The sequence below is a fragment of the Triturus cristatus genome, chromosome 7, assembly GCF_964204655.1.
Source record: "Triturus cristatus chromosome 7, aTriCri1.1, whole genome shotgun sequence".
Classification (NCBI taxonomy): Eukaryota; Metazoa; Chordata; class Amphibia; order Caudata; family Salamandridae; genus Triturus; species Triturus cristatus.
In genome coordinates, this window is record NC_140590.1 from 1,077,977,846 (window position 1) to 1,078,005,804 (window position 27,959).

At 44.1% G+C, this 27,959-nt stretch overlaps 1 protein-coding gene across 1 annotated transcript in view; it reads left to right on the top strand.

Annotated features, from left to right (window-relative positions):
* The window catches only part of LOC146811124 (sulfate transporter-like), a 76,408-nt gene extending 72,945 nt beyond the window's left edge, over positions 1-3,463 (top strand). Inside the window, exon 2 of the mRNA XM_085614491.1 lies at positions 1,844-3,463. Within this exon, the coding sequence (XP_085470617.1) occupies positions 1,844-3,463 (1,620 nt within the window). The remainder of the gene's footprint in view (positions 1-1,843) is intronic.
* Positions 3,464-27,959: the final 24,496 nt, after the last annotated feature.

Genomic DNA, 27,959 nt, shown 5'->3' on the forward strand with positions numbered 1-27,959 from the left:
CCTGTAATACCAAAACAAATGCTCTGTACACCATAATCTATAATCCTGCCAAATTTCATGAAAATCTGACAGCCCATTTTTGGGCTAAGCAAGATACAATGGGGCAGATTTATGAGGGACTTGCGCCCCTTTTACGCCGCCGTTGCGTCACTTTTGTGACGCAGCGGCGGTGTAAACCCTGCGCCACTTTGCGCCCTATTTACATCGTGTCGCATCTATGGAGATGCGTCACGCTGTAAAGCCCTGCGCTACATTAAACCTGCGTCAGGTTTAATGTATGCAGGGTGGGCGTTCCCTCAGAAAAAGCCTCGGAAAAGTGACGCAGTTTAATCTATAAGATTTCACTGAGTCACTTTTCCGACGCTGCTGCGTCAAAACCCTGCACCTGCTTGAAGCAGGCGTAAGGCATGACGCAGCATGTAAGGTATGGGCAGCCCCTGGGCATTGCTGGAGTTGCGTTGTGCTTGCGACACGACTCCAGCAATGCGCCGCCCTTACGCCATCGGATGCGTCACGCATCTGTTTATTCCTGCGCCATGATGCGCCGCATTGTAAATGCGGCGCATCATGGGTGGCGCAAGGATAAACTTGCGTGACGCATCTTTCCTGGCGCATCCTTGCTGATTTGCAGGGATGCGCCAGGAAACATAAATCTGCCCCAATGGGGCAGATTTACAAGCCCCTTGCGCCTCATTTACGCCGCCGTTGCGTCACTTTTGTGACGCAGTGGCGGCACAAATCCTGCGCCATGGTGCAGGGTACTTACAACGTGACCCATCTGGGAGATGCGTCACGTTGTAAAGCCCTGCGCCAGAAGTAGGCGTTCCTGTGCAGGGGGGGGGCGTTCCGTCGCAGGAACGCCTCCTAAAAGTGGCTGAGTGAAATCTACAAGATTTCACTCAGTCACTTTTAGGCCCATGCTGCGCCAAAATCCTGCGCCTGCCTGAAGCAGGCGTAAGGATTGACGCAGCATTCACAAGATAGGGCCCCCCAGAGCATTGCTGGAGCTGGAGTTGCGCTTGCGACGCAACTCCAGCAATGCGTCACTTTTACGGCACAGATGCATCACGCATCTGTGCCGTTTTTGCCCCATGGTGCGCCGCATTGTAAATGCGGCGCATCCATGGTGGCGGAGCTGTGGCGCACAATAACTGGCGCATCCCTGCTGATATGCAGGGATGCGCAAGTTATTGTAAATATGCCCCAATATGTCTATGGAACATGCATTAGTGGAAAAACGTGTTTGGGCCCCCCTTTTTTCTTTGCACCCCCTTAGCAAATCACAACAAATCTTTGCATGGTATGCCACTCTACAAAAAGCTACAGGTTTGCAAAGTCCATGGGCATTTGTCAAATGGGCGCAAAGGGATTAGTATGCAAACATGCATGGAATTGCTATACCTGGCCATCCTAACTATAACACCATATATAAAAAAATAGGTTAAAAATGTCATTATAGTTAGGAATTACAATCACATAAAAACGAATATTTACAAATCAATAACCACTGAAATTCACCAGTTGTTCTTTACTGATCTAAATATAACTTGCGCCCCTGCCATGCACTACTTATCACCTCACATATTACATCACTCCTGTCATGTTAAATGTCATCTCCAATGAGGCGCTGTGCCCAAGCCCCTTCAGGCGGCCATTCTTCAATGCGCATGACCTGTGGCTGTGCTCAGCACGGGGATGGTGGCAGGACCTCATTATAGAATGTATTGTATATTTATTTGTAATTTATTTGTGCTTCTTACATGTGTAATAACGTTTAAAAAATGTCTTTTTACATTATTTCACAGCTGTTAAAAGTTTAACATAATTAACTTTGTATTTTTAGATCCTATTCTGGATGTTCCAGCTGGGCTTCATAGCTGTGTATTTGTCTGAGCCACTGCTGAGCGGATTTGTGACAGGATCATCCCTGACAGTCCTCACGTCCCAGGTGAAATATCTCTTTGGACTGAAAATTCCAAGCCATGACGGAGCAGGGGCCCTTGTACTCACCTGGATTGACATCTTTGCATACATTAAGAAAACAAATCTCTGTGACCTCATTACCAGCATTGTTGCATTGGCTGTCATCGTACCTGTCAAGGAGATCAATGATCGTTTCAAAAGCAAAATGAAGGTCCCATTCCCTGTGGAGTTTTTGATCCTTGTTGTGGCCACACTGGTTTCCCACTACTTTAACTTCAAGGGAAAATACAATTCTTCTATCTGTGGTAAGATCCCCACAGGCTTCATGCCACCCAAGGCAGCAGATGTTAGCCTCATTCCCAGCTTAGCTTCAGATGCCTTCCCCATAGCTGTCATCAGCTTTGCAATGTCGGTCTCGTTGGCTGAGATGTTCGGCAAAAAGCATGGATACCCTACAAGGGCAAATCAGGAGATGTTAGCTATAGGCATGTGCAACTTCATCCCATCTTTCTTCCACTCTTTTGCATGCTCTGCAGCACTGGCTAAAACACTTCTTAGTGAATCAACAGGAGCCAAGACTCAAATCACTGGTTTGGTCACTGCACTGGTTCTTTTGCTAACACTTTTGGCCATTGCCCCACTCTTCTACTCCTTGCAGAATTGCATCTTAGGTGTCATCACAATTGCAAATTTCAGGGGGGCTCTGAGAAAGTTTTCAGACACACCAAACATGTGGCGTCTTAGCAAAATCGACACAGTCATCTGGTGGGTCAGCATGCTTGCCTCTTCTCTTATTTCTACTGAAATTGGTTTGCTGGTGGCGGTTTGTTTCTCCATACTCTGCATCATCTTCCGCACTCAGAGGCCCAGAGCTACCCTCTTGGCCAAAGTAAGTGACACTGAGATCTATGAGGACCAGTTCACATACAAAGAGCTCAGCGACATTCCAAATATCAAAATATTTCGCTTTGATGCTTCCTTGTATTACGCCAACAAGGCCTATTTCAAGAATATGCTCTATGAAAAGACAAAGGTGAACCCTTTAGACATTGCGGTATTGCAACGAAAGGCCAGAAAAGCTCAGGAGGCAGTTGCCAAATCCACTAATTGTGGTTTCTTCTCCAAGTATATTGCCACAAAATCAACCAGTAGACACCAGAATTCAGCTGAGTTGCCCATGCCAAAGATTGGCATGCATTCCCTGATCATTGACTGCGGAGCCATGCAGTTCATAGACACAGTTGGCCTCTTCATGCTAAAGGAGATCTACAGCGACTATAACAAAGTTGATGTGCGTATATTCCTTGCCAATTGCAATCCTTCAGTGAGACATTCTCTTCAAGAGGGTGGCTACTTCATCCAGTGTGGTTCTGGGAAAGACCCAGAGCAGCTGGCTTTTCACAGTGTTCACGAAGCTGTGCAGTTTGCAGAGAGGAAGTACGCTGAGAAGCAGAGGGAGATTCAATTAATCAACGCTGCCTTCTCCTTCAACCCCAGCCAGACTATCGCCGAAGACATATGCGAACAAACTAAATTCTAGCAAGTTGTGGTAGAGATGCGCTGCAAGGTGTGCGGGTTCATCCAAAGCCTGCAGCTTGCTCATGCTACACTGTCCATCAACTCTTTGCAAAAAAACGGGGTGACTGAAGGAAAGACATGTACATTTATCACAGTTTTTGGAAGAAGAAAGTGGAAAATCATACTCCTCATGTCCTGGCCTTAGTATTCTGCAGAAATGTAAGATATCAATTTAACAATTCCTTATCCCTTAATCCACGGTCTTTAGCTTTAATCATTTTATTAGGATCAAAACACTGAATAATCATATACAGTTATTTCTACCAAGCAGCTGCATCAAAAATATGAGTGAAACTTTTCGTACATAATAGCCCCTCCTAAAATACACCAAAAACAAACTCCATATAGGGAAAGTAATAAAGGGAAGAGAGGACACTTGGAATAATGTAGACGACAAGGAACAACCAGGATAAATACACGCTCAGGGGACATTTGGGGGTAGTACCTTGGGTCTTCTCGAGGAATATTCCTGAGAAACTCCTCTCCATCCAAGTCCAATGGTCCAAGCAGAGCAATCTAGAAGTGCAGTCCACTCTCCTGTACTGAGCAAACAACTCTGTTCCATTAATTCACACCATTTTTAGCTTCCTCATGATAGGATTTCCCTGGGTCCGCATGCTTAAAGGCATATGTTATACTCTCCTTCATTACATGGAGTCTAACTGGACAGCAACCAGAAGAAGAAATACTAAGAGTCAGCAACTCCTTTGGAACCAACGGAAGTTCTCTTCTCCTGTCTGTGTCGTTGATCAGTGATTGGGAAAAAGACAAAATTCACTTGAAATTGTTACTTCGGGAGGGTAATCTTTTTCAGACTTGAACCCCATATGCCAGGATTCCTGAGAGTCTAATCCTTCAGAGTGCTCTCAGTACCAGAAGGCTATCACCAGCACCATCAAGAAGTGACAGATGTCCAGAGAGCAACCCCATCACCTCTGCCACAGCGGTCTGAGGGTCAAACACTGGATATTCCAAAACCCTAATATGATCAGAGCATTTCAGTTTCTCTAGTGTCTCCAAATGAGTGTCCAAGCTCCACTATGCACCAGAGAATTGACGTCAAACTTCTCACAGCTCCGTAAACCTCTCACATAAAACCCTACCACATCCAACCTCCCGTCTGATGAGCTTTTGTGCCAAATTTAGTCATAGAGGCATCCATTTCAGCTAGGCATGCCTCCTTCGTCACAGAAGTCTTTTCCACCTTGTGCAATTTGTTTTTAACTCGAGTTCAGTGCCTCCATCATCCCTTACTGCCATTTCATTATAGCTTCAACTGATCTCCCAGGATTGACACGTTCAGCTCCACTTTCCTGCTCCCTTTCCTGTTTGAGTTTGGAAGAAGTTCTTCAACTACATTTTGTAGTGTGAAACCATGTCATGATTCAGGCCACACTACTATCAGTGCCCAGGTGGCTCAGCTGACTGATGTTAACGTCCTCTCCTCTTGGGATTTTTCCCAGCATGCCTTCACCCTGGAGTCACAAACGCTGCTGTGAGTGTGCATTTGCACTAGCTCTAGTGAAGCCAGCTCCCACTTACTATTCAGGGAGGGTCATACTCTCCTCTACACATGGCAGCACAGGCCAGTGGGGGCTCCTCCGCTAAGGCGGAGGAGCGTCACCCCACTGCTTTTTTTGCAGTGAAACAAAGGGAAAATAAAATTATAATAACTTGCGTTATTATCATTTTATTTTCTCCTACACCTGCAGCTTTGTGTGAGGGGGCGGGGGCAGGGTAGGAGTGGTGGCACTCTCCTATGTCTGCAGTGACTGTTTGGCCAGCCCTCTCGGGCAACCCAAAACAGTCTTGCGCACTTCGCATGTTCTCCATGCAGGCTGCAGTATATGCCCAGGCTTCCCATCAGCATCTGAGCGCTGAAACACTATGCTCAGATCAATCACAATGCTGCTAAGGCAGCGTTGTGATTGGCTGACTGGGAGCCTACGTGTGCTTCCTGTTGAGGCTTAGAAAGGGAGGACCATGGAGGAGAGACACGGCGAGGAAACAGCGAGATGGTAAGATTTTTTTTATACCTGCTTCCCCGTACCCCCCCTGCCCCCGCCCTCTACCTCAGAACCGTGACAGCCGCCGCTGGCCCAGGCTGTCTGTAAGCAAACTCTCCTGCCTCTCACCCCAGTGAGGGAGAGTCTCGGGCATTTCGCAGCTCCGTCGGTGCCTTTTAGTAAGAAATGTCCCAATACACAGATCTGCACTGCCTGATCCTCGGCTACGGGCCCAAACTTCGGCATGAGGCTGCAGAATGGCACCCATCTGGTTAGCAGCCAGCCAGAGTCTGTGTCAAAAGTTGGCCCCAAGTGTGGAAAGCCTGCATTAATTAGAAGCAGAGAACTAAGCGATGCAAGGAACGGCTTCCACAATGATGGGCTCCACCCCAATCCATGATAGTAGATGCACCCTACACATTTCCTCTCTCAACTTTGATTTCTGTGCCAGCATAGCATTATTAATAGTGGCTAGGAATGGTCCCTGAGAACAGATCTTTGGCACCAGCAGGATCAGTTTGAATCCTATGAAAATGAAAGAAAGATGCCTCATAATTGGAGGCAGGGCACAAGTCCTAAAAAAAAAAAGAAGTGGAGATACTAACCAAGTTAGGCAGTATGTAAGTGACATCACAGCAATGACATCACGGAGCGTGACATCACAGCAAATGCATTCACAACCCAGGACCTCACAAGAAGTGACATCAAAAGAAGTGATATTAGATCTTAAGCCCTCACACATATGTTTAGCTGGTCTATCGTAACTACATTTGAGTGCATTGCAATATTTGACAAATTAGATTTTGCGTCAGAGTTGTCCAAAAAAGTGACACAAACCTGAAGCAAAATCGTGGCCTCAATTTAAATCTTTATTTTTAAAAACTCTGTCTCAAAGTTGTTAGTAGAAAAGGGGCAGTACATCTGTTGTGCTTAATTGGTTACAATGTTTGCATTTAAAAAGATCTTATGGGGTTAATACACCTGCGATGATACAATCAAAGTAGGGAAAAAGAAGAAGCTGTGATCCAAACGGCTTCCAGCTAGTCATAAATAATCAAGGGAGAATGGATCACTTGTTGCTGGCACCAGGGTTCAGGTGGTTGTATCCGATATAGGTAAAAAACCCTCAATCACGTCAAGTTATGTATGGGCGGTATATCTTGGTTCTCCGCCTTTAAATACGTGATAGCATCATCATTGGGTTTATTCCATGCATCCTCCAACCCGGAGGGAACCACTGAATCTTCCAGTAGTGATCAGGGAAAAAAATGATAAAATAAAAAAGTGAGGAGTGCTCAAGTGAAGTGAGTGGTTAAAATGAAGTATTCCTCATGCTACCTATAAAAAAGTCTTTATTCTGATAGGTGCTGGGGAAGCGTTAAAAAGGTCAAATTGCAGGTAGGATGTGTTATGAATCCTCTGCGATATTAAACGTAGTGAACGGTCGACATGTTTCAGCTCTTGTAATGCCCAGAGGAGGGTCAGGGAGCTTTCTTCAGGACCTCAGGTGAATAAGGTGAATTGAATTTTTTTTTTATCAATTACATGTAGAAGTTCCAATGCCAATTCAGATGGACTTCGTCAGGGTTAGTACCTATATATTCTCTTCCGAAAGTGCACAAAGCAAGAAAACCCCCACCTGGTCGTCCTATAGTATCTGGGATTGGCTCAGTTCTGGAACCCCTGTCCCAATTTGCTGACCAATTCTTAAAACCCATGGTCCAACGGACACCCACCTACCTCAAAGATACACGTGACCTTCTCAATTTCCTAACAGACAAGAGTTTCTCCAGTGAAACAATGCTGCTTGTAGGACTCGATATAGAAAGTCTTTATACGAGCCTACCACAACAAGCCACCCTGGACACCCTGGAAGATCTACTGTTCCAACAAGAATGGCTATACCATACGCCTAGACACTTTGTCTTAGAATGCTGCAGACTGGCCCTGACTGAAAACTTTTTCGAATATGAAGGTACTCTCTACCAACAATGCCACGGTACTTCCATGGGAAGTACCTTCGCTCCAAGCGTGGCAGGCCTCTACGTGAGCAATTTTGAGAGCACCTACATATTAAATGATACCAACCCCTTCCTCCCAAGAATCCTTTTCTGGAAAAGGTATATAGATGATGTCATCATGCTCTGGGAAGGTACCAAAACCAACTTACAAGAATTTCACGACTGGATGAATATTCAAGACCCCTGCCTCAAATTTACCTATGACGCAGATAAGGAACACTTGGACTTCTTAGATCTCACCATCTACGTTGAAAATGACACCATTAAGACTAAGACCGTCTTCAAAACAACGGCTAAAAACAGCCTGCTCTCTTTCAACAGCTTTCACCCGCGTCCACTACGAGAAAATCTGCCTTACAGCCAATTCCTTCGTCTCAAAAGGAATTGTAGTGAACTCAGTGAGTACAAAATGCAAGCACAAGACCTTTCGAATAAACTCAGGAAAAGAAACTACCCTGAAAAAATAATCAAAAAATGCCAGAAGAGGGCTCGAAACCAGCCAAGAGAAAGCCTCCTAGAGTTAAAACAGCAAGTCACATCTGCTGAAAAATTGACCTGTGTCACCACCTACAGTACTGTAACAAACTCAGTCAAGAAAATCATCAACAAAAACTGGCGTATCATCACGTCTGGCAACCTTACTTGGTCCAAACCCATGTTTGCCAATAGACGAACTCGTAACTATAAAGACATTCTGGTACACACACGTCCACCAGACGTCAAACCTAATCCAAGTCAGAGTACCTTGTGGTCCCTACCCCCAGTCACTGGCCACTTCCCATGCGGCAATTGTTCTGTCTGTTCCTTGACAGAAACTACCAAAACTGTCATCTTATCACCAAAATTGACCTGGACGATGAGACAACATACCAACTATAACATGACACATGTAATTTACATGATAACCTGCCCATGTGCTCTTAGGTACATTGGAATGACTTGCCGCAAGATCAAACAAAGAATATGCGAACACCGAAGCAACGTCAAATGCGGACGAGGAACTACCAAATTGAGTTCGCACTACATTGAACATCCACACACTGTCAATGAACTGAGATGGATAATTCTTGAAACACTTGTATCCAAAACATCCAATGCAGAGAAATTACTCTTCCAGAAAGAACAAAGATGGGTTCACCGCCTTCAAACTAACATCACGGGACTGAATGACGATATTCCATGGCTGAGTATGTCATTGTAAACAGAGATAGGGCTTACATCACACCTCTATATTTCATCCCAACTGGGCTAGGTTGAGAATTTCCCCTTGCCCCCCCCCTTTCTCCACGGTATTTAGAAATATCGGGTCTCTCCGCACTCCATGTGATACTCAGAGCCTACCATCAGCGCATTGTACTCTCTGTATACAACGAGAAACTACAACGATAACGGCTGCTTTAACATCTCACCAACCATATCTGTGTCCATTTCACATGACTGAATAAAGTTGTATAGGCACTATATTTCATCCCAATTCCCCTTGCCCCCCCCTTTCTCCACGATATTTAGAAATATCGGGTCTCTCCGCACTCCATGTGATACTCAGAGCCCACCATCAGTTCATTGTACTCTCTGTATACAACGAGAAATTACAACGATAACGGCTGCTTTAACACCTCACCAACCATATCTGTGTCCATTTCACATAACTGAATAAAGTTGCATAGGCACTGACACGGCCCGCACCAGTCCTCTTTCTACTTCAGCTTATCTCACTATTTAAGACACACCCCTGGCCTTCATGTGCATACAGGAAACCAGAGTCAGCACAAGTCGTAGCGGACCAATGCGGTACGGAGCCCTCTACATCAACACAACCATGAAGACACGTAACGTTATTCTGTTGAATCTCCCTTGTAATGTTCGTTCTTTTCTTGTCTTTATTTGTATAGTATTAACGCTGCCTGTATCTACGTACGGAGCTCGTACTGTGAAAATATCAGGTATTTTTCTTTAGTCTAACTCAACGCCTAGTCTATACTACATGCACACTAGACTCAGCAGCTTTTAAAGATGATTCCTCATGAAGCGCGCGCAAAACCTCGCCATTGGCACTATTGACAATGCTATACGTGTTTAATTTAACAATCACAGCCGCAACCTTAGACAAACGCAGACAGAATAACCCCTAATCGTCTGTGTTATTGATCACTAAGGGTCTCCTTGCGGACTAGCACGTAACTACTAACATTATATACTGCCTTATTCTCGAGCAGTTTAAACCGCCCCCACTTCATGAATAAATATTTGTTGTATGTCTAATATTTGTTGTATGTCTAACATCCATCTACCAGTCGCTGTCTCCCCAGGGCATTGCGATTTAGGTTCTCCAAGTAAGAGCGATGGTTCAAAACTTCACTTGCTGATAAAAATGTATACCAAAAGTATATAAAGATTTGCCAATTATAGTTGCTTTCGTATTGTTCAAATTACGTTACCTTTGCAGCTCCTTTGGCCACTTTACCCCTTACAATTACTAAGGACGCTCATATCCACTTTCCCTTTGTCCCCCGTTTTTTTCTGTATATAGGTACTAACCCTGACGAAGTCCATCTGAATTGGCATTGGAACTTCTACATGTAATTGATTAAAAAAAAATTCAATTCACCTTATTCACCTGAGGTCCTGAAGAAAGCTCCCTGACCCTCCTCTGGGCATTACAAGAGCTGAAACATGTCGACCGTTCACTACGTTTAATATCGCAGAGGATTCATAACACATCCTACCTGCAATTTGACCTTTTTAACGCTTCCCCAGCACCTATCAGAATAAAGACTTTTTTATAGGTAGCATGAGGAATACTTCATTTTAACCACTCACTTCACTTGAGCACTCCTCACTTTTTTATTTTATCATTTTTTTCCCTGATCACTACTGGAAGATTCAGTGGTTCCCTCCGGGTTGGAGGATGCATGGAATAAACCCAATGATGATGCTATCACGTATTTAAAGGCGGAGAACCAAGATATACCGCCCATACATAACTTGACGTGATTGAGGGTTTTTTACCTATATCGGATACAACCACCTGAACCCTGGTGCCAGCAACAAGTGATCCATTCTCCCTTGATTATTTTTGTTAATACACCTGCTTCATAGATCGTTGTGTGCTCAGTAAATCTCTGTGAATAATAATAATGGTAAGACACCTCTGGAAGTTAATGCACTTGCCGGTGAGATCTGTGTTTTGTCTTCTCCCAGTTATTAATTAAAGTAGCATAGATGGTTACTATGTCTCCTGCAGAGCACATCATGTGACACACAGATGACAGATTTTTATTTTACATAGATGACTAAGTGTGTTACTGCTTTTAACACAGCAATCCTTTTGTTACTCGCAATTCATAAATTGCAATCCTTCTAATATATCAAAGTGAGCAATAAAGGACATGTGGCTCCTATGGCTTGTATTCCTCACTGTTTTAAGTAACATCCTATACATTGATTTACACAAATATGATTTATTTTCAATGTATAATGTGTACGTTTGATGTAAAGCACTCTGATAACATGGACTAGGACAGGGGTCTCCAACCTTTTGTGTAGTGAGAGCTACTTCTGGTCAGTGAAAATCGTCATGAGCTACTAACCGCCAAGCAACTGGCGCATTTGTCCGAGAGACCTCCCAGACCCAGTTTCATTGACGTTAAGACTAATTTCTTCAGAGCCCATACCGTGGTTTGAACACAATACTTGACTAGGCAGCAGTTTTTGTGCCAGTGCAGGGAAAGGAATGCGTCATATAATGTTAAATACTGCGCATTTCTGCCCTTTACCTTAGCGCAGCAAGGTGGCTTGCTGCCCTATGTGAAAGTTTGCTAAATATGCCCCCCAGAATAAGGTACTATAGCACTAAACAGCATCATGAGAACTGTCACAGGACTCATGACGTATGCATGCAGGATCTCGCCATTCACTCTTTAGTGTTGTGTTTCCAGCCCACAATACACAAGCATCAGTCCCACACATGCACAGCCAGCATAAACTGTCCACTCTCACCAGGACTGGACTGGACTGGACATAGCTCGTCTTAAAAAGAATCACCACATAGAATTAATTGCCTCTGCTTGACTCAATGGGATTTCCTGAGCTGTTGTCTTGCGCAGCCTTTTATATTTTTAAAAACAATTAAAATAATTGGAAAACAAGATCTGCTGCTTAATATTGAGCAACTGACCATCTAGTTTTCTCCTTGAGTCTGACACTGTTGAGGATTGATTGTCCGGCTTCGTGAGAAGTAAAAACAAAATATGCAGGTATATTAGTGGCATGGTAGGGCGGGAGCTGTTGAGGCTGGAATGTAACCCCAAAGTGATGGAATTGGGTCAAACTAGTAAAGAAAGCTGTACTGACTGTTTTAACAATTCATATATTTGCTCTTTAGAATGCCAGAAAAAGTGATTAGCTCAGAATCAAGTATTTATGATGAAATTACCCCAGATTTAAATTCGCAAAGAGGTCAGCAATTGAGCCACTCCACATGTCACTCTCGCACATATAACACACTTGACTACAACTACACTACATCCACTCCTGCTGGGTAACTGCATAAAAACATGTATAAATAAAACAAAGGATTTTGTGGATATTTCTGTGCTGCACTTTGGTTTGTTCACTAGTGTAAGTCAAACACCCAGCAGAATATAACACGGACATTTGTGGGTTACAACTGTTCATCTCAGCAAGGCACATAGAGCATGTTTAAGTGGAGAAAAACACTTCCTTTTCTGTTTTTGTTACCAGCTACCAGCATGTTTCAGTACTTGCTTTTACCATTTATGTTTGCACCCACTTTACTGTCCTCAAAAGATGTGACGCCGAGTTGGCCCTACCAACCTTCAAACCAGTTTCTAAAAGACAAGCCCTTGCTGACAATTCTCGTCCTCTGATTTTCCCAATCGGTAGGTAGCCCATTTGCTGCAGGGAGAGCCAAGCTGACCCAGCCACCACCTCCTGGTCAGGTCCATGCCACTGCCAAGCCATGTTCCTCTCTATGAGCTCTCGAATCAAACACTTGACTTGACTGACCTCTGTGCTCTGCTCTAATGAATTCACCGCGCATCTGAGAGGAAAGGGCGCGCAACCTTTGTTAGTTAGAGTCCCTAAATAAGAGTTTGTACTTCAGCGTTACCAAAGCTGATTGTGAGTTGTCATTCCTACCCCCTCCCCACACACGCTCCCTGACCCGATAATAACTTTTGTAATTCACTTCTTACTTACATTTGTTTTGGTGTTAATTGTAACCCGGCACTAAATTTTACTCCAAGCCGCTATATTTATTATTAGCTGTTTTATTCGAATTTAGCAACATCTTTCATTTCTCCTGGCCTAACATGTCCATTTGAAAGCAATCACTTCACCAATATGCATTCTAAATCAGGCCTGCTCGAAATGAAGGAGGGGTTGATGGCCGAGGTTGGAGGGGGGTCAGGGGGAGTTAAAGTGGAGGCAGTTCATGAAGAAGTGATTTAATTTACACATAAATTCAACTTTGGCAGTTAAAAGTGCTTTACAGCTCGTTTTCTTTCATCCTGTTCCCAGTTTACAGCCAGGCTCAGGAGATAACAATAACGGAATAGATGGCTAAATAACTGCTGTCCCCAGGGAGATAGAGGGGAGGGGAAGCCGGAGGAAGTAGCAGAATAAGAAGTGGAAATCGCTGAGAATGGGGCCATCACAGATCATTAACAGCTTTTTGTGAAAAAACGGCCGCAGCTGCATATTCGAACGTACTGTGCTTTTTGCGTGCCGTCCAGTGTAATTATTAAATTAAACTAGACTTCCGAATTGTTCTGGGTGTGCTCCCACCCCAGCTTACCTGCTGCTCTGGTGAAGGAAAGGTGGCAGGCTGTACAGCTGAAAGGGCAGATGGCGCGGGTCCCGGCAGTTCTGTACAGCTTGCACGACCGGCAAACAGCTGCTCTGCCCTGCCGCACCTAATGCAGCTCCGCACTCGTGACTCATACAATGAGCGCGGTGCCCGTGAGGGAAAGGCAGGGGGCACATAGACACCTGGTCACGAGGTACAAGAAGACGCTGATCTGCGTTGGAAGGAGAGGCACGTCATCCTTTTCGGCCCGGCCTGCCTCGCCCCAGCTAAGCTCAAACCAATCTGAGCAGCTGGTTTCGGTGAGGGCGGGCAACAGACCTGCAAACATCCTAAAAAGCCCAAACAACACTAAAGGGCTACTAAATTCAGCCACAAGCTTCACAAGCTACTTACAGGGTCTCGGCGAGCTACCGGTAGCTCGCGATCGACCGGTTGGAGACCCCTGGACTAGGATGAGTAGAGCTATACTGGAATTAAAACAAAATAATGCCATTTAAATTGTTATTTCTCTAATAGTGGGACAGATAAACACATATTTGTGTAAATACTGGGACAGACCAACACATCTGACATTCTTACAGTGCATGCCTATGTCTTATTTACAGGGACTGAACAAAGTCAAAAGCATGCCTCCCTTAAGTACAATCTGTTTCCCCCTATTGCCTTTAGGTGTGAAGCTCCCTGTAGCTCCCATCCAGGATACTCCAACAAAAGGAGACCTGGTGGCCCCTAAACTTCTGCCTTTGTTATGGGCCCAGTTGGACTCCGATAAGCCCTCTCCCCGCCAGAACGTTGCTTCTCGGAATCAAAGCAGACAACGTGTAGTTTCTGCTGAATCTGTCCTGGTGTCTGACAATCACACTGGGATGACTTCAGCATATTTCTGTGTGGCCTAACTTCTTGGCACCCTGTGAAAAGAGTGGGTAGACGCTGTCTACCCGCGTGTACCCTCGACTTGTGCCCTGTTTGGAGGTCTTCCATTGCCCATCCAGTTTTAAAGCGAATATCAAATTGTTTTCTGGGCATAGGAGACACATGGGTTGGTATCTTGTTGAGTTTCACACATAACACTAGCCGGTGCAATGTGTAGCAGAAAAACTCAGAAGAACACAAAACACAAATGAACTACATTGTGAGGGTGTACCCCGTGTTTTCAAAGTGAATCAGCCGGGCTGATCTGGCCGATCAATAAAGGGATCAGTTACAGGGTCAATGCTGTGAGAAGAGGAGGAGCTCAGTGTTGGTGCTATAAAAGGTTCCAAAATGTCCACAGTAACCATTGTGGTCTTCAAAGCTCATCGTCGGGCGCCTTTCCTCTCACCAGCCCGACCAGTACAAGTATCAGGTGTGCTAGGCTGAATCATCCAGCTTTGTCAAAAAAAAAACTTAAGAATATAAATCAAACCAAGTTCTGAAAAAAAAACTACTGTAGAAGATGCGCAGCGGGAAGTGGAGTCTAGGCGCTTTTCATTCCCCTGCTAATTTGACCTGGCATCATCTGTTGTGGGTAACAGGAGTCAGAGAAACGTTTTAGAAGCACAAACATTTGCCATCAAAGATCACACCAACTGTTCAAAGAAACTTACATTCCATATTTTTCGCAACTCTCGACTTTGGAACACATAGGAGACACAATATAAACAAACATTGACAAAGCCAACCAATCTGGCTTGCAATTAATTCTTGAAATACACGCAGGACACACACAGTTGGGCCATTATACAAATGCATGTAAAACTGTGCAGTGGAGCATCACGATAGTCACGTCACCTGTGACATAATGTAGCCAATGGCAGTGCAACCATCTGCTAAATGTGGTTTCTCTGTATTGTTGATCTCAGTGCTGGCAACAGATAGCTAAAGTTGCCTATAGCCAGATGCTAAAATGTCCATCTGTTTGCCTTCATACATAAAAATTATACTTAATAAAACTATAGAGAAATGTATATTTTGTTATAAGTACTGTGATATAGGTAGCCTAAATTAAATTAATATAACCAATAATCAATAAGCATATTCCTTCTATGTGTCTTCGCCCATTTCTACTCAGTACAATTCTGCTTCAATGTTCAGTAAGTGCAAACCATTACTAGTATGTTCTGGGTTAACTTGCATTTATTTAGTTTATTCATTCATGTAGTTGACTTGAGTGAGACCTTTACTGTCCTCGTTACCACTGATAACATGCAGCAACATAATATTCACAAAAAGTAACCGGATGGTTTGCCAACTATACCTAAATATTGGTTGAAAAAATGGTTGAAAAAATGGGAGACAATTATTTTTGTAAAGACCAGAACCCTCACTCACCCAAAGGTGACATGCTTCATCATTGGGTTCCCTCTTGCACCCTGCGACCGCAAGGTACACAGCGTGGGCTCCGACTCTCCCACAGGAGAGGAGAGTGAGGTGTTTTAATCATTCAATATTGATATGAGTTAGAGGCAAAGTGCAAAAATGATATCAAAAGTGGTGAATTAAAACTATCTCATCTTCAGAGCGGGCGACAAAGGCAGGGGCCACTGCCTTAATACATCACTTGTAGGTCAAGATCTAGTGGATTCTGCACTCTTTAATCTGCCATGCGCATCCCGCTGGCCCCATACGTTCCCTAAACACGTTGTGTGTTAATGGATGCACTAGACGAGACAACACTACCAGAACCAGGTCAATAATTCGTCAGAAAGCTTTCATGGAGAAAAGCCATAATGTGTATATTTACACATGAATTTTAGAAAGATATATCTGCAAATCACATAGTAGTGGACAGTTCCTATTGAATGGTAAGTAACCTCAGCTGCCAGGCCATGAGGTTTGCTCTGTAGCTGAGTATGACAGTTATGCTTCTTTCAAGGCGCAATTGGAAGTGTGCTGCTAGTGTTATGTTTTTTAAATGGAGGTCTCAGTGCAGCTTTGCTTTGGAGACTATTGTTGGTGTTACCTGCATCAAGGTGAGAGCCGACATCCTGTTCTTTATTCAAACAATGGTGGGAAACCAAAATGGAAGGATGAATCCTGGTTTGTTCAGATTCACCATCAGGTAGTTTTAGCACATTCAGTTTTGTCTGTGCTCCAGAACGTTGGCAAGACATATGAAATCCTGTTCTTAGAGATATTGAGTTATAGTTGGATATGAACTGACAATAGTGCTTGTTTAGACTGTTATATTTCCAAGTTAGGCCCATTTAGCGAAGCAGTTTATTTCTTACATTGTTCTTACAATAACATGTGACAAAAATGGGACCTTTGGCATATATTTGCGTGCACAACAATGTTGGATTAGTTTCCCTGAAAGTAAACTTGTTTACACATCTAGCTTCGCACAACATTATCACAATGCCCTGAACATCATGTACAAGGCCTCTTTTCGCACTATGTACAAATGCCATCTCTATCTTCATCCACGGGGCGACAGGGCTATCTAAATATTCATAACATCATTAATCTATACGCAGATCACAAGGCTGCTTTCTATTATAAAAGATGAGCATTCTGAAAGAGTAGTAGAGGAGGCACTTCAGCTGACACCAAGGGTCCCTGCATGTTGAGACTTCACCATGCAGTGTTCTGATATCTCTTAAGGGGTGTCAAGTTCGTGACCAAGATGGGGTCCTTCATTCTATCCCACCAGGTAATAGGGTTGGATCATCCCTTGGGGGGATTCTTGTTTCTACACCTACACACACTCTGGGTACACTTAGAGTAGAGTTTGCATAGTAGGAGTACAATTGATTACTGTCTTGTTTTATATGCCGGCATATATACATTGTTTTAGCACCATGGTAAAACTATATATACTGTTCACGCTTTTGGTGCTTGTAATCACGTTTGTCTGCTTCTGTTAATTAATTATTGCATAACAGGTATTTTATTCAAGCATAACGTTGGTATAATAAATTTATTGAAAAAGTCTCACTGTGTATTCTCTGTATACTTCTCTGAGAATAAGAGAGCACGAGTGACTGAGCAAAAGGTTCTGTACTATTTCCACGATCCCTGAGGGTACAGGGTTGTCATGTTCAGTGGTTGCCAGAAACCATTTACTCCATGGTAGGTTAGGGGGGCTTACGGTGGCACTGTGAGCTAGCTGGTCTATAGGCTGACATATCTTGCGTGGTGTCCGGAATCAGGCTTGGCACCAAGTCCCTAGTTTATGTTGTCCAAACAAATGCACAGATCCTGCAGATTAGTAGGAACTACACTACATGGCACCGCCAGCATTGGATAGGCTCTTATTTAAAGGTCAATCTGAGTAGTTCAGTCATGCTGGTTTAAGAGCGACCTACCACATACCACAGAAAATGTAAGACTTGGTCCGCTCAGCAAGGAAGGAGTAACCTTGCCGATCTTAGCTTCATATACACGACATCCAGACATTACAAAACCTTAACAGCAGCAGGAATGCGATCACTTAATAGAGATTTAGTTAAAATAGACAGGAATCTTACACAATACACAATGAGAACATTGACAGTTCAACTTGCAAGGGCTGCTCAAGCTGCACAACTTCAAATGACTACTACAGGTATTAGCCCCCAAACACTGAAAGCTGTTATAGGAAAGATTTCCACCAGCCGGGAGCAAATCCTGTTCTGGATGATGCAGAAAACAGCACAGCTTGAAGCGGTTTTTCCCCATACAGGCCCAAAGGAAATACGCAGAATACTAACAATTTGCTTGCCAATGGTGATGGTTTCACTGATATTAGATTGTGTCACTTGGGGTACAATCTACGCTACCGTTTATACCAAAACTCATGGTTCCCCCTCAATAGCAGTTATACCAGATGTAATTAAACAAATACAGAATGAGTACAGGGCAGAGCCTGCCGTAGATCTGGGGATGAAACAGAGTGGGATGGGCAGTTTTGCCCAGGTATCTGCCATTATGTTAAGTAACATAAAAGGGGAGGCATCAGCAGTGGCTATATGCTAAAGCCTGAGGAAATTCACTCCAGCACAGCAGGAGCGAGAATAGGCCTAAGATTATCGAAGATACATATGCTTTGCTTGGTATAGATAATCTGGGACCCAGACATGGGTAACCAATAGTTAAGAGCAATTCTGAAAAGAATAACTCTAAGCAAGCACCCGATTCTTCAAAGTATAAATGGGATAGTAAAAATAAAACAAACAAAACACAGTCATGGGATAGGTGTCCTCAACAGGAACACACTGAGGGAAAATACAATTTGAGAAACCGCGACAATATTAGAAAGCCTGACAAATATCAGAATACTGATAAACGTTCCTCTCGTTCCTTTCAGGAGTCATCCGAAAAATGTTTGGAGAGAGAAGGACTGTCAAAGCACAGATCGGAAGAACGAGTCAAGCCGAAAAGAGAGACACATTGCACTTCGGACTACATAATAAAACAGGAACACAAACAAAAGGCATCTAAACCTCAATTTAAAAAGAAGGTGGTTGGGATTAAAATGAGAAATGCCTGGGCTGCTCAGGAATCTGCTTCTGAATGGGGAATGGGCAGTGACTATGTTAAACAGCGCGGCAGAGGTCACAATAGCTTGCCGGAACCTGATGGATTTTCTGGTGGCAGTCGCGGCGAGTAAGCATATGATGGTGGAAATACCTTAAACAAGGGTATGTGTCCCACATCGTTTATACAAAAAAACACTCCAAATAGGGGAGGACATACCCAAGCAAGTGAAGGGTCTCATTTCGGACAACCTGACATATGGTTACGCCATTCTTTTGGCCGAAAAGGATTGTCCACCTGATTTCATAGTAGATTGCCCAATGGGAGAAGAAGTTATTTTACCTCCTTTCTCCGAACTCACACCAGAATCAGTTAAAAATTAATGTGCACAGGAGTGGGTATTAGCGCTAGCTTCAGCACTTTACCGCAATCATGTTGGGTGGGATGATGAGTCACCTCATCACAAAATGCTATTAAAATCGATTCCTAAACCACAGAGATAATACCCAATTAAGGACAAAGGTATAAGACTAGGCCAGGGCTGTTATCAGCCAGAGTAAGAGTTACTTCAAAATGTTGATGAGGGGGCATTGTCCGATGTAGATGACATTTATCTGACGGACGATGAATTAATGGAACACTTGTCTAGGGTGAACCACATCATTCTTGGTTTCGCCCACCTGGGATAAAAATGTTATTTTAAAAAATCAAAAATTGGCCACCTCAGTGTCCTATTTCTAGGATACGAGTTGTAAAGTGAAGTGGCACAGTTTTTAAAAAGAAAAAGTTGCCCAGCTCCAGGCTCCAGCGACTCTGAAAAGACTACAATCCATTTTAGGATTTTTGAATTTTTGCAGGACATACATGTTTTTAAAATATATATATTTTTATGAGGTACAAGACTTGCAGTATCAACATTAGCGATATGACACAATTACACGACATTTTTTTCTTCATTATACATTATTTTAACCACATGTATACATTATGTCTTATATATATATATATATCATTAGGCCTGTTAGTGAATGTATAGTATTCCAATTTATTCATCATCATATGAGAATGAGTCTGCACCTGGTTGGGTACAGATGCCTCCCCGAAATGTATTCCATTTACCCCACATCCGCTCCTATTTTTTGGGGCACCCTCTGTGAATATATGTAGCTTTTTCAGCTGCCATGGCCATATCCATATCCTTACACCATTATCCCAGTATTGGGGTAGTACTTGTCCTCCAGAGTCTGGCAATAATTCATTTTGCTATTGTCATGCCTAGTGTTGCCCAAGCTTGGGCCGTGTGATTCATGTCTGTTGGTTCCCAGATGTTTAGGAGACATCGTTTATGTTCTGGTGGTACAGGAGCTTCACTAAACACAATTGTCTCCCTGTATGTTTTAATTGCCGGGCATTCCCATATTGTGTTGTAAAAGGTGTCTATTTCACCACATTGTCGCAGGCAGAGTTGCTCATTGGTCTTTCCGATATTACATTATGTCACTCTTGTCAAATAGGTCCTGTGGAGCACTTTAAGTTGTGTCAGGCACAACTTTGAGGATACCGCCACCTCCCTCAGGGATTCTAGCGCTTCCTGCAAGTCAGTGTCGTCTAAGTCGTCTACATTGGTCTGCCATTTTTCCTGTAACAGTTGTGTAGGGTGTACGGTCTGGCTGATTGTTCACGATTTTTTGGTATGTTAGGGATATGGCTTTCTTGTCCATATATTCAGTGAGGAGTCTATCCTCCAACGGGGAGGCCTCCGGAAGGACAGTGTCAGGCGGGATGACCGCTTCTAGTTTGGTAGCTGCTCGTTTGTAGAGTTCGATGGGTATTCCATTAGGACCCAAGGCTTTTCCTGACTGTATATTTTTTATGGCTAGCGTTAATTTGTCTGTTGTTAGGTCTGCTTCTAACAGTTGGGTCTTGTCTTTTGTAAGAGTTGGTAGTTGTATATATCTAAGGAACGCTGTTGCATCCTGCAACTCTATTGTGGTCGTAGGGGCATAACGCGCTCGTAATGAAGCGCTAGTGTGTCCACTATTTCTTGCGGGTCTGTCGTGATTTCCCCATTGTCTAGTCGGAGTTCTGTCACCCATCTGTCCACTCGTGTTCGTTTGTCTAGCCAGGCCAGAAGCTTACCGGCCTTGTCCACAGCCTCGTATACTCTGTGGCGGACAGCTGTGAGTCTGGTTCTAGCGTCTTCCAATAAATGCTCTTTGTCTTCATGTTGCTTTATACGCAGTCGATGAGTGTTAGCGTCTGATGTGTCTTAGGAATGTAGTGTCTCTAGTTGACTCACTACTCATTCTAGGTACGCTATTACTTTTCCCTTTTCCTTTTTATGGCCTGAAATCAGGGATATGGCCTGTCCTCGAAGAACAGGTTTTTATGCTTCCCATAGGATCAGTGGGGAGGACACCGAGGGTTCATTATCTTTGAAGTAGTGTTTCGTGGTAGTGAGTAATCCCTTCCAGATCTTGGGGCTCTGTAAGTAGCCAGGCAGTATCGGGTATATGTGGCAGCGCGTTGGGGTATATAAGGCATATGTAGCAAATACAGGAGAGTGGTCTGAGATGCCCCAGGGTAAGCAGGTCACCTCTTGGAATCTTCCCACACTATCTGCTGATGCGAGCATGTAGTCGGTTCTGGGGAGACTATTGTGTGTGCCAGAGTGATATGTGTATTGGCGCGCCTGTGGGAATTTAAAGTGCCAAGCGTCTATCAAGCCTAAGGCTTCTAGATAATCTGCAAATTTGGAGAGCGTACGGTGTTGCTGTCTAGGGGGCACATGATCCAGATTATCGTCAAGGGTACTGTTGAAATCACCTCCCATTAACAGTTCTCCTTCTGGGAGTATGAGTAGGAATGTGCCAAGCGCTGGAAAGGCCAGTGAGTGGAGTGCGGGGGGAATATATACGGTGACTAAATTGAGTGCGCGCCCCTCCCATTGGCACGAGACGGCTGCAAAGCGATCTTGGTCATCTGTGTAGGTGTGTTTTATGACCAGTGGGAATTACTTTCTGATTAGGATCCCCACACCATGTGAACCCTATGTGAACTCGGAGTGGACCGCTAATATGAAACGCCACCTGTCTAAGGCCTTACACATCGATCCTACCAAATGGGTTTCTTGTATCATGGCTACTGCTGGCAACCTACGCTTAAGATATTGCAGCACAAGCCCTCTCCTTAACTTTTCCCTCAATCCATTAACATTCCATGAGATAAGTGGCAATTGTAGAGCATGCGTGGGGTGCGTAGAGGATGTGGGAATACTACGGGTAGCCTGTATGGACGTTTGTGTCATGTAATCCAGTCTTGTGAAATATCTCTATTGGATAGTGAGGCGGAGGCATCACTTAAAAGCTTGCAAGTCACATCATAAACCAAATTGTACGATATGAAACAAACTAAATAAGAACTACCAAACCCTGTTACCCATCCCTCCCCCCTCCCCCCTCCCTGCCTCCCTGCATGATGGACTTAGAACTACCCGCCTCCCAAATAGTGCTGAGTGCCTATTTCCCATTTCCCGTTACCTTCGTAAGGGTGCGCATCTCCAGAATCCCTCCCACAACATCCCTGTGACTGTAATATATGACAATAGTAGTTTTCAGTGTGGTACATAATTGAACATGCGTACGGTGGTCATGAATTATTTGACTTCAGGCATTAAGTCATTAGGTGTCTCTTGTTTGTACTGGAACAATAACAGGTGTAGCTTATCCCTCAAGTACATGTTTGTTAACATCTAAGGAGGTCTCTAGTTAGATGTACAACCTGTTGAGTTCACGCGCATCACAGTCTATTATGTTAGAGAGTTAATAGTGTAGCTTCTAGTCTATTGGGTTGGGGAAGTTCTTCCTTTCTCAACATCTCTCAAGTGATTCGGCGTTTGTAGAGGCTGCCTCTTCTGGTGTGGTTTGCGGTATTTCAGATGGGAGGCAGTTCTGTTTGTTGCCCGCCTTCCCGGGTTTGGCGACTCAGCGCCATCTCTCGAGCCACTCCCGAGATCGATATGAATGCATTATTTATACCGGTAGTTCTGCCCAGCCGGCTGTTTGAATGAAACAGCAATATTCTGCGGCATGGGCAATTGCAAAAGGGCGCATGCATGATGGAAAGTTCCGTCCTGGGAAAACACACACTCAGTCCCTAGGGGACTGCACAGCACAGTTGGCGGAACTAAAAGCACGGATACTGGCACTACAAAATACGGATCATGAATTCCCCACACTAATTGTGTGTGATTCATTTTACTGTGTCCCGTCCTATAACGAATATTTACACTATTTACACTAGTGTGTAGCTCCTGTGCATTGGGAGCTGAAGAACTAGGCGGGTAACCGGAGGTAAGTTTTATTTATTTATTTTTTTGTCCCCAGTGCTCCCCCACCACTTTTCCATGGTAGCGGCTGCCACTGGATTTCATATTTCTATTTGATCCAATATTGTTTCTCGCCTCCACATACTTGATCCTGTACTAGAAACATATCTTCCAGAGATGGTATCAGAAACGAATCAGTTCTCACATTATACAAGGCAACATCAGCATGTTCGGACAAGGCAGCATTTTTAGCAGCTTATCCTGTCAAGGCGTTCTCTTTAGAAACCTTGTCATGTGGGTGTAGGTATGCACTGCTCTCACTCATCACCACCTTCTTTGGTAATTGCAGTGCACTGAGATGATTTTGGACATACTGCCCTTTATTAATGTGGCTTCCAGCATTTTTGAAGAACCTCCTTAACATCCAAAGTAGCCCAAAGTTATCGCCCGTCTAAACACATACTTTGAGTTTGTGTATACAGTCACAATCTTTTCGCTGGCTAAATGCAGGCTCTGGTAAGAGCAACAAGCTCAGCCACTTGAGAAGCAATCAATTTTGGTAAATTGCAACTCTCCACAATAAGGTATACCATACACACAGTATACCCCGTTACTAGACCACCATCATTATTTCTTAGGCAAGACCCATCTTCAAAGTCAGGTCAATATGGAGCTTAGTAAAATGGGCAGTGATAAGCAAATAGTTACGGGGTTCTTCACCACTAGACTAAGAATCAGGAAAGTAGGTTTTAGGGTTGACAAGGGGGATGTGAGAAGCTGACAAACAAACTAATCTTGCACCAGGTCTGCAGGGCTGTTGAGAGAAGTTGGGACTTTGTGGTGAGCTGGAGAGCAACATCAGCTTGTGGTACAACAACAGTTAAAGGGGAACTCAGTACAATATTTCAGAAGCTTCAACAAGATTTTTAGTGGTTGCTACAGAGTGCAAACATGGTGAGAGCCCAGACGCTACTTAGTTCAAGTTTGAGGAATAATAAGCTGCAGACTTTTTCTGATCTCCAAGGCACTGCCCTAACACTACAAATGTAAAACAATTATGGCCATGGCAATACAAAAAGTGTTTAGCATAATCAAGAATCCCTGGGGTGGACACCAGGGAGCCCAAGGGTGGGCACAGAACTCAATATCATCTTGATTTTAACTAATGCATTTTTGTCCTTCCGTGTCCACTGCAAGGGGTTCTGTGGTATCTTTCCTGATCATGTAAGGGCTTTGCCATTTTGGCATAGTCCAGGATCCACTGTCTTTGACACCCAGCCATACCAGAAAAAGTATGTCCCTGGGAAACAGTGATGGGAAGGGGCAACTTAAGGATGATATGTTGGGTTGTGTTTTGTTAAAGTTATGTTATGTGTATTTGTAAAGTGCACTATCACTCGAGAGAGTATCCTGGCGATGGATGGCTTCAATTTGATTTGGTGGTATTTAGCAGCAGAAATTTCATGACCAATGCTCCACACTCAGGGAAAACAACAGAACTGCAAGTTCTGTTTTGAAGCCTTATGGCCTTTCTTAGCCAATTTGGTAAAGAGGTTGATTGAGTCCACCTTGCGGTGATCCAGAGTAACAGAGGACAACAACAAATCATCAATGTATGGAACCAAAGTGGAACACTCTTGGAAACCAGTGTGTCCAGATCTTTCTTTAAAGCTTGGGACAAAGAATGATAATATTGGCTTTCCTTGTGGAGACAGAAAAGAAAGCAGAACAAAGGTCCACCAGAATGAACCATTGGGAATTTGCACGTATGCAGGAAAAGGAGGGTGGCAGGGTAAGGAACCATGTGGAAACTTAGAATACCTTCATTATTAATTGCATACATATCTGTACAGGTAGGCCCTTTCCCCCTTTTGGGTCTGGGGTACAATTAGTACTAAAAATTCCTGCTCAGTCAAATCTGCTATTGCAGGACAGATCCCTTTCTCTGCCTCAGGATTCAGTGGGTACTGGAGTATTTTGTGTAGCTTTTTCTGTGAGTGGACCTTGCTTTTAATGGGCTCCATCTATGAATCTCACATCATTGGCCCCTATGGACTACAATGTGGATGGTACCTGGAATAACTAATTGGCTAAATCTGGTAACAACAGTCTTATTTTCACTAGGTTGGCAATTAGTATTTTCACATAGGAGAGTGAGTACTGTTGAAGTACGTTTATGTAAACACCATCTTGAGTACATAACACAGTCCAATTGAGCTTGCATATGATGTCTCGGCTCAGCAAATTTGCAGAAAAGATTGAAGTGAGCAAAAAGGAATGTTGATTGGTAATAGGTCCCATGGAGAAGGAAGCATGATGAGAAGTTTAGTGAGGGACTTGTTAGTTAGGAATACCAACTGTATCTATAGATGCGCCGAGAGAAGTAATGAGGGAAATTCAGACTTTTTTTTTTAGAACTTTATTTATTTTCAAAGAAAACGAAAACAAACAACAGAAGAGACCAAGGGTTGCAGTGACAGTACAATTAAGCCATACACTCCAAATGTCTCTGAAACTAAGTGAACCAATATGGATCTACACATTGACAAACATGGAAACCATGTAATTATAGCGGTAGATGTTATAGAATGAACACGGGGTTTGTTCGTTCTTTAGATATGAGACAAGGTTCCATAACGGTGGGTTTATCCTGGTTGGAGAGCAGACAAACCAGGTCCTCTGGTTAAAGAGTGAAAGTGTAAGGAGAGAGAGAAGATAAGGGTAGTAGAGGGTTGTGGCTATATTGGGCAGAAATTATGTAGGACCATGGGTAGGTCCTTGAACCATATATCATTCCTGCTTCTTGCCTCATCACATCTACTCATAACATAGGAATTATGCACTTTACCTGCAAAGTAAAAATCCAGACCTGCTTATGGAGTAGGGTATATATAGGTATTTCCTGCTCCAGTAATCTCCTAATGATACTTTTCTGAAATAATGCAAAATGTAAGAGAGCGTTATTGTTCCCTCCTTTCATACACAATAAACAGTGGGGCAGATCTATGTTTCCTGGCGCATCCCTGCAAATCAGCATGGATGCGCCAGGAAACATGCGTCACGCAAGTTTACCCTTGCGCCACCACAGATGCGCCGCATTTACAATGCAGCGCATCGTGGCGCAAGGATAAACAGAAATGCGTGACGCATCTGAAGGCGTAAGGTGGCGCATTGCTGGAGTTGCGTCGCAAGCGCGACGCAGCTCCAGCAAGGCTCGGGGGTGCCCTATCGTCACAATGCTGCGTCAATCCTTACACCTGCCTCAAGCAGGCGCAGGGTTTTGACGCAGCATGGGCTCAAAAGTGACTGAGTGAAATCTTGTAGATTTCACTCAGCCACTTTTCGGAGGCGTTCCTGCACCGGAACGCCCCCCCCTGCACAGGTACGCCCACATGTAGCGCAAGCTTTACAACGTGACGCATCTCCCTAGATGCGTCACGTTGTAAATAGCCCGCAGCATGGCGCTGGCTTTGCGCCGCTGCTGCGTCACAAAAGTGACGCAACGGCGGTGCAAAAGTGGCGCAGGGGCTTATAAATCTGCCCCAGTATCTCTACACAGGAAAATTATTTACTGTGATCATACACTGTACCCACTATTGGAGATATTAAGCCTTGCTTCACAGGGGGAGAGCAATAACCCAAGGACTCTTTGTAGAACCCATGTTAAGGCAGCAAACAAACGTACAATGAGATTTTACTCCATCTGACAGCAGCGCTCATTTTCCAGCACAGATTATGTAAATGCAAAGTTATTTCCCTTCATAAATGTCAGCAGCGCTATTTTCCACCATTTTGCACTGACTGCAATGTCATTTCACTTCCAAAATGTCAGCTGCGCTCATTTCCATCATAGCACGCGGAGTACAATTTCGATAATAGACAAAGTATCAAATATATATCGTATACACCCGAGATACACTGTTACTGCACACAGAGTGTATGTCCCACCTTCAATCATGAATGTGTGTCCTTGTAACGTAACCGGTGCTCATGTAAAGCGCTCCAATACCTTCGGGTCGAGTTTGCGCTATATGAATCTGCAACAACAACAAAATCGTCAAACATACCAAATGCAAGGCAGCACTTTTTCAACTTATGTGCAGCTTCTCCTACTCCGCCTGTGCCCTTAAATGTTCACCAGGCTCTGAACGGAGGGGAAGGGCACTCCCAGTGGAACATTCAATCTTACAAGAGGCCTCACATGGAGTGAGTTGTGTACGCCAACCTTCGCAACCACAGTACGAGGCAGGAATGTGCAGAACAAAAGGCAGCGTCGGATTGGCAATGCGGGCATTCGGGCAATGCCCGAGGGACCGGTACCCGTATTCCAGCTGTGGGCTGCTTTTTTGAGCAGTCTGGGGGGCCGATTTGGGAAGTTTCTGTGTTGCTCGATATCACCAGCGGCCCAGTGGGTGCCTGAGTGGCCTTTCTGGAGGTAGATGGGCGTTCATTATTTTATTTTATTTATTTTATTTTAAGTATTTATAGAGCGCGACTGATACCTTGCAGGCTTCCTGGCGCTGGAGAATACTCTGCTGAAGGATAGACCGGAGTAGTTAGCAGGTGGGCAGAATTTAGGGGAATAGCCAGGTCTTGATGCGCTTCCTAAATGGAAGAAGTTGTGAGATCTGGCGTATGTCAATAGGCAGACTGTTCCATAACTTGGCCGCTGCGACCCTGAAGGATCTGCCCCCGGTTCTGGCTTTGTTGAATCTGGGCACCTTTACCAGACGGGCTGATGATGATCGTAAGTCTCTGGTGGGAGTGTACCACAGGAACAAAGCTTGCAGGGGTCTGGGCCCGAGTCCATGCAGAGCCTTAAAGACGATGCAGAGGGA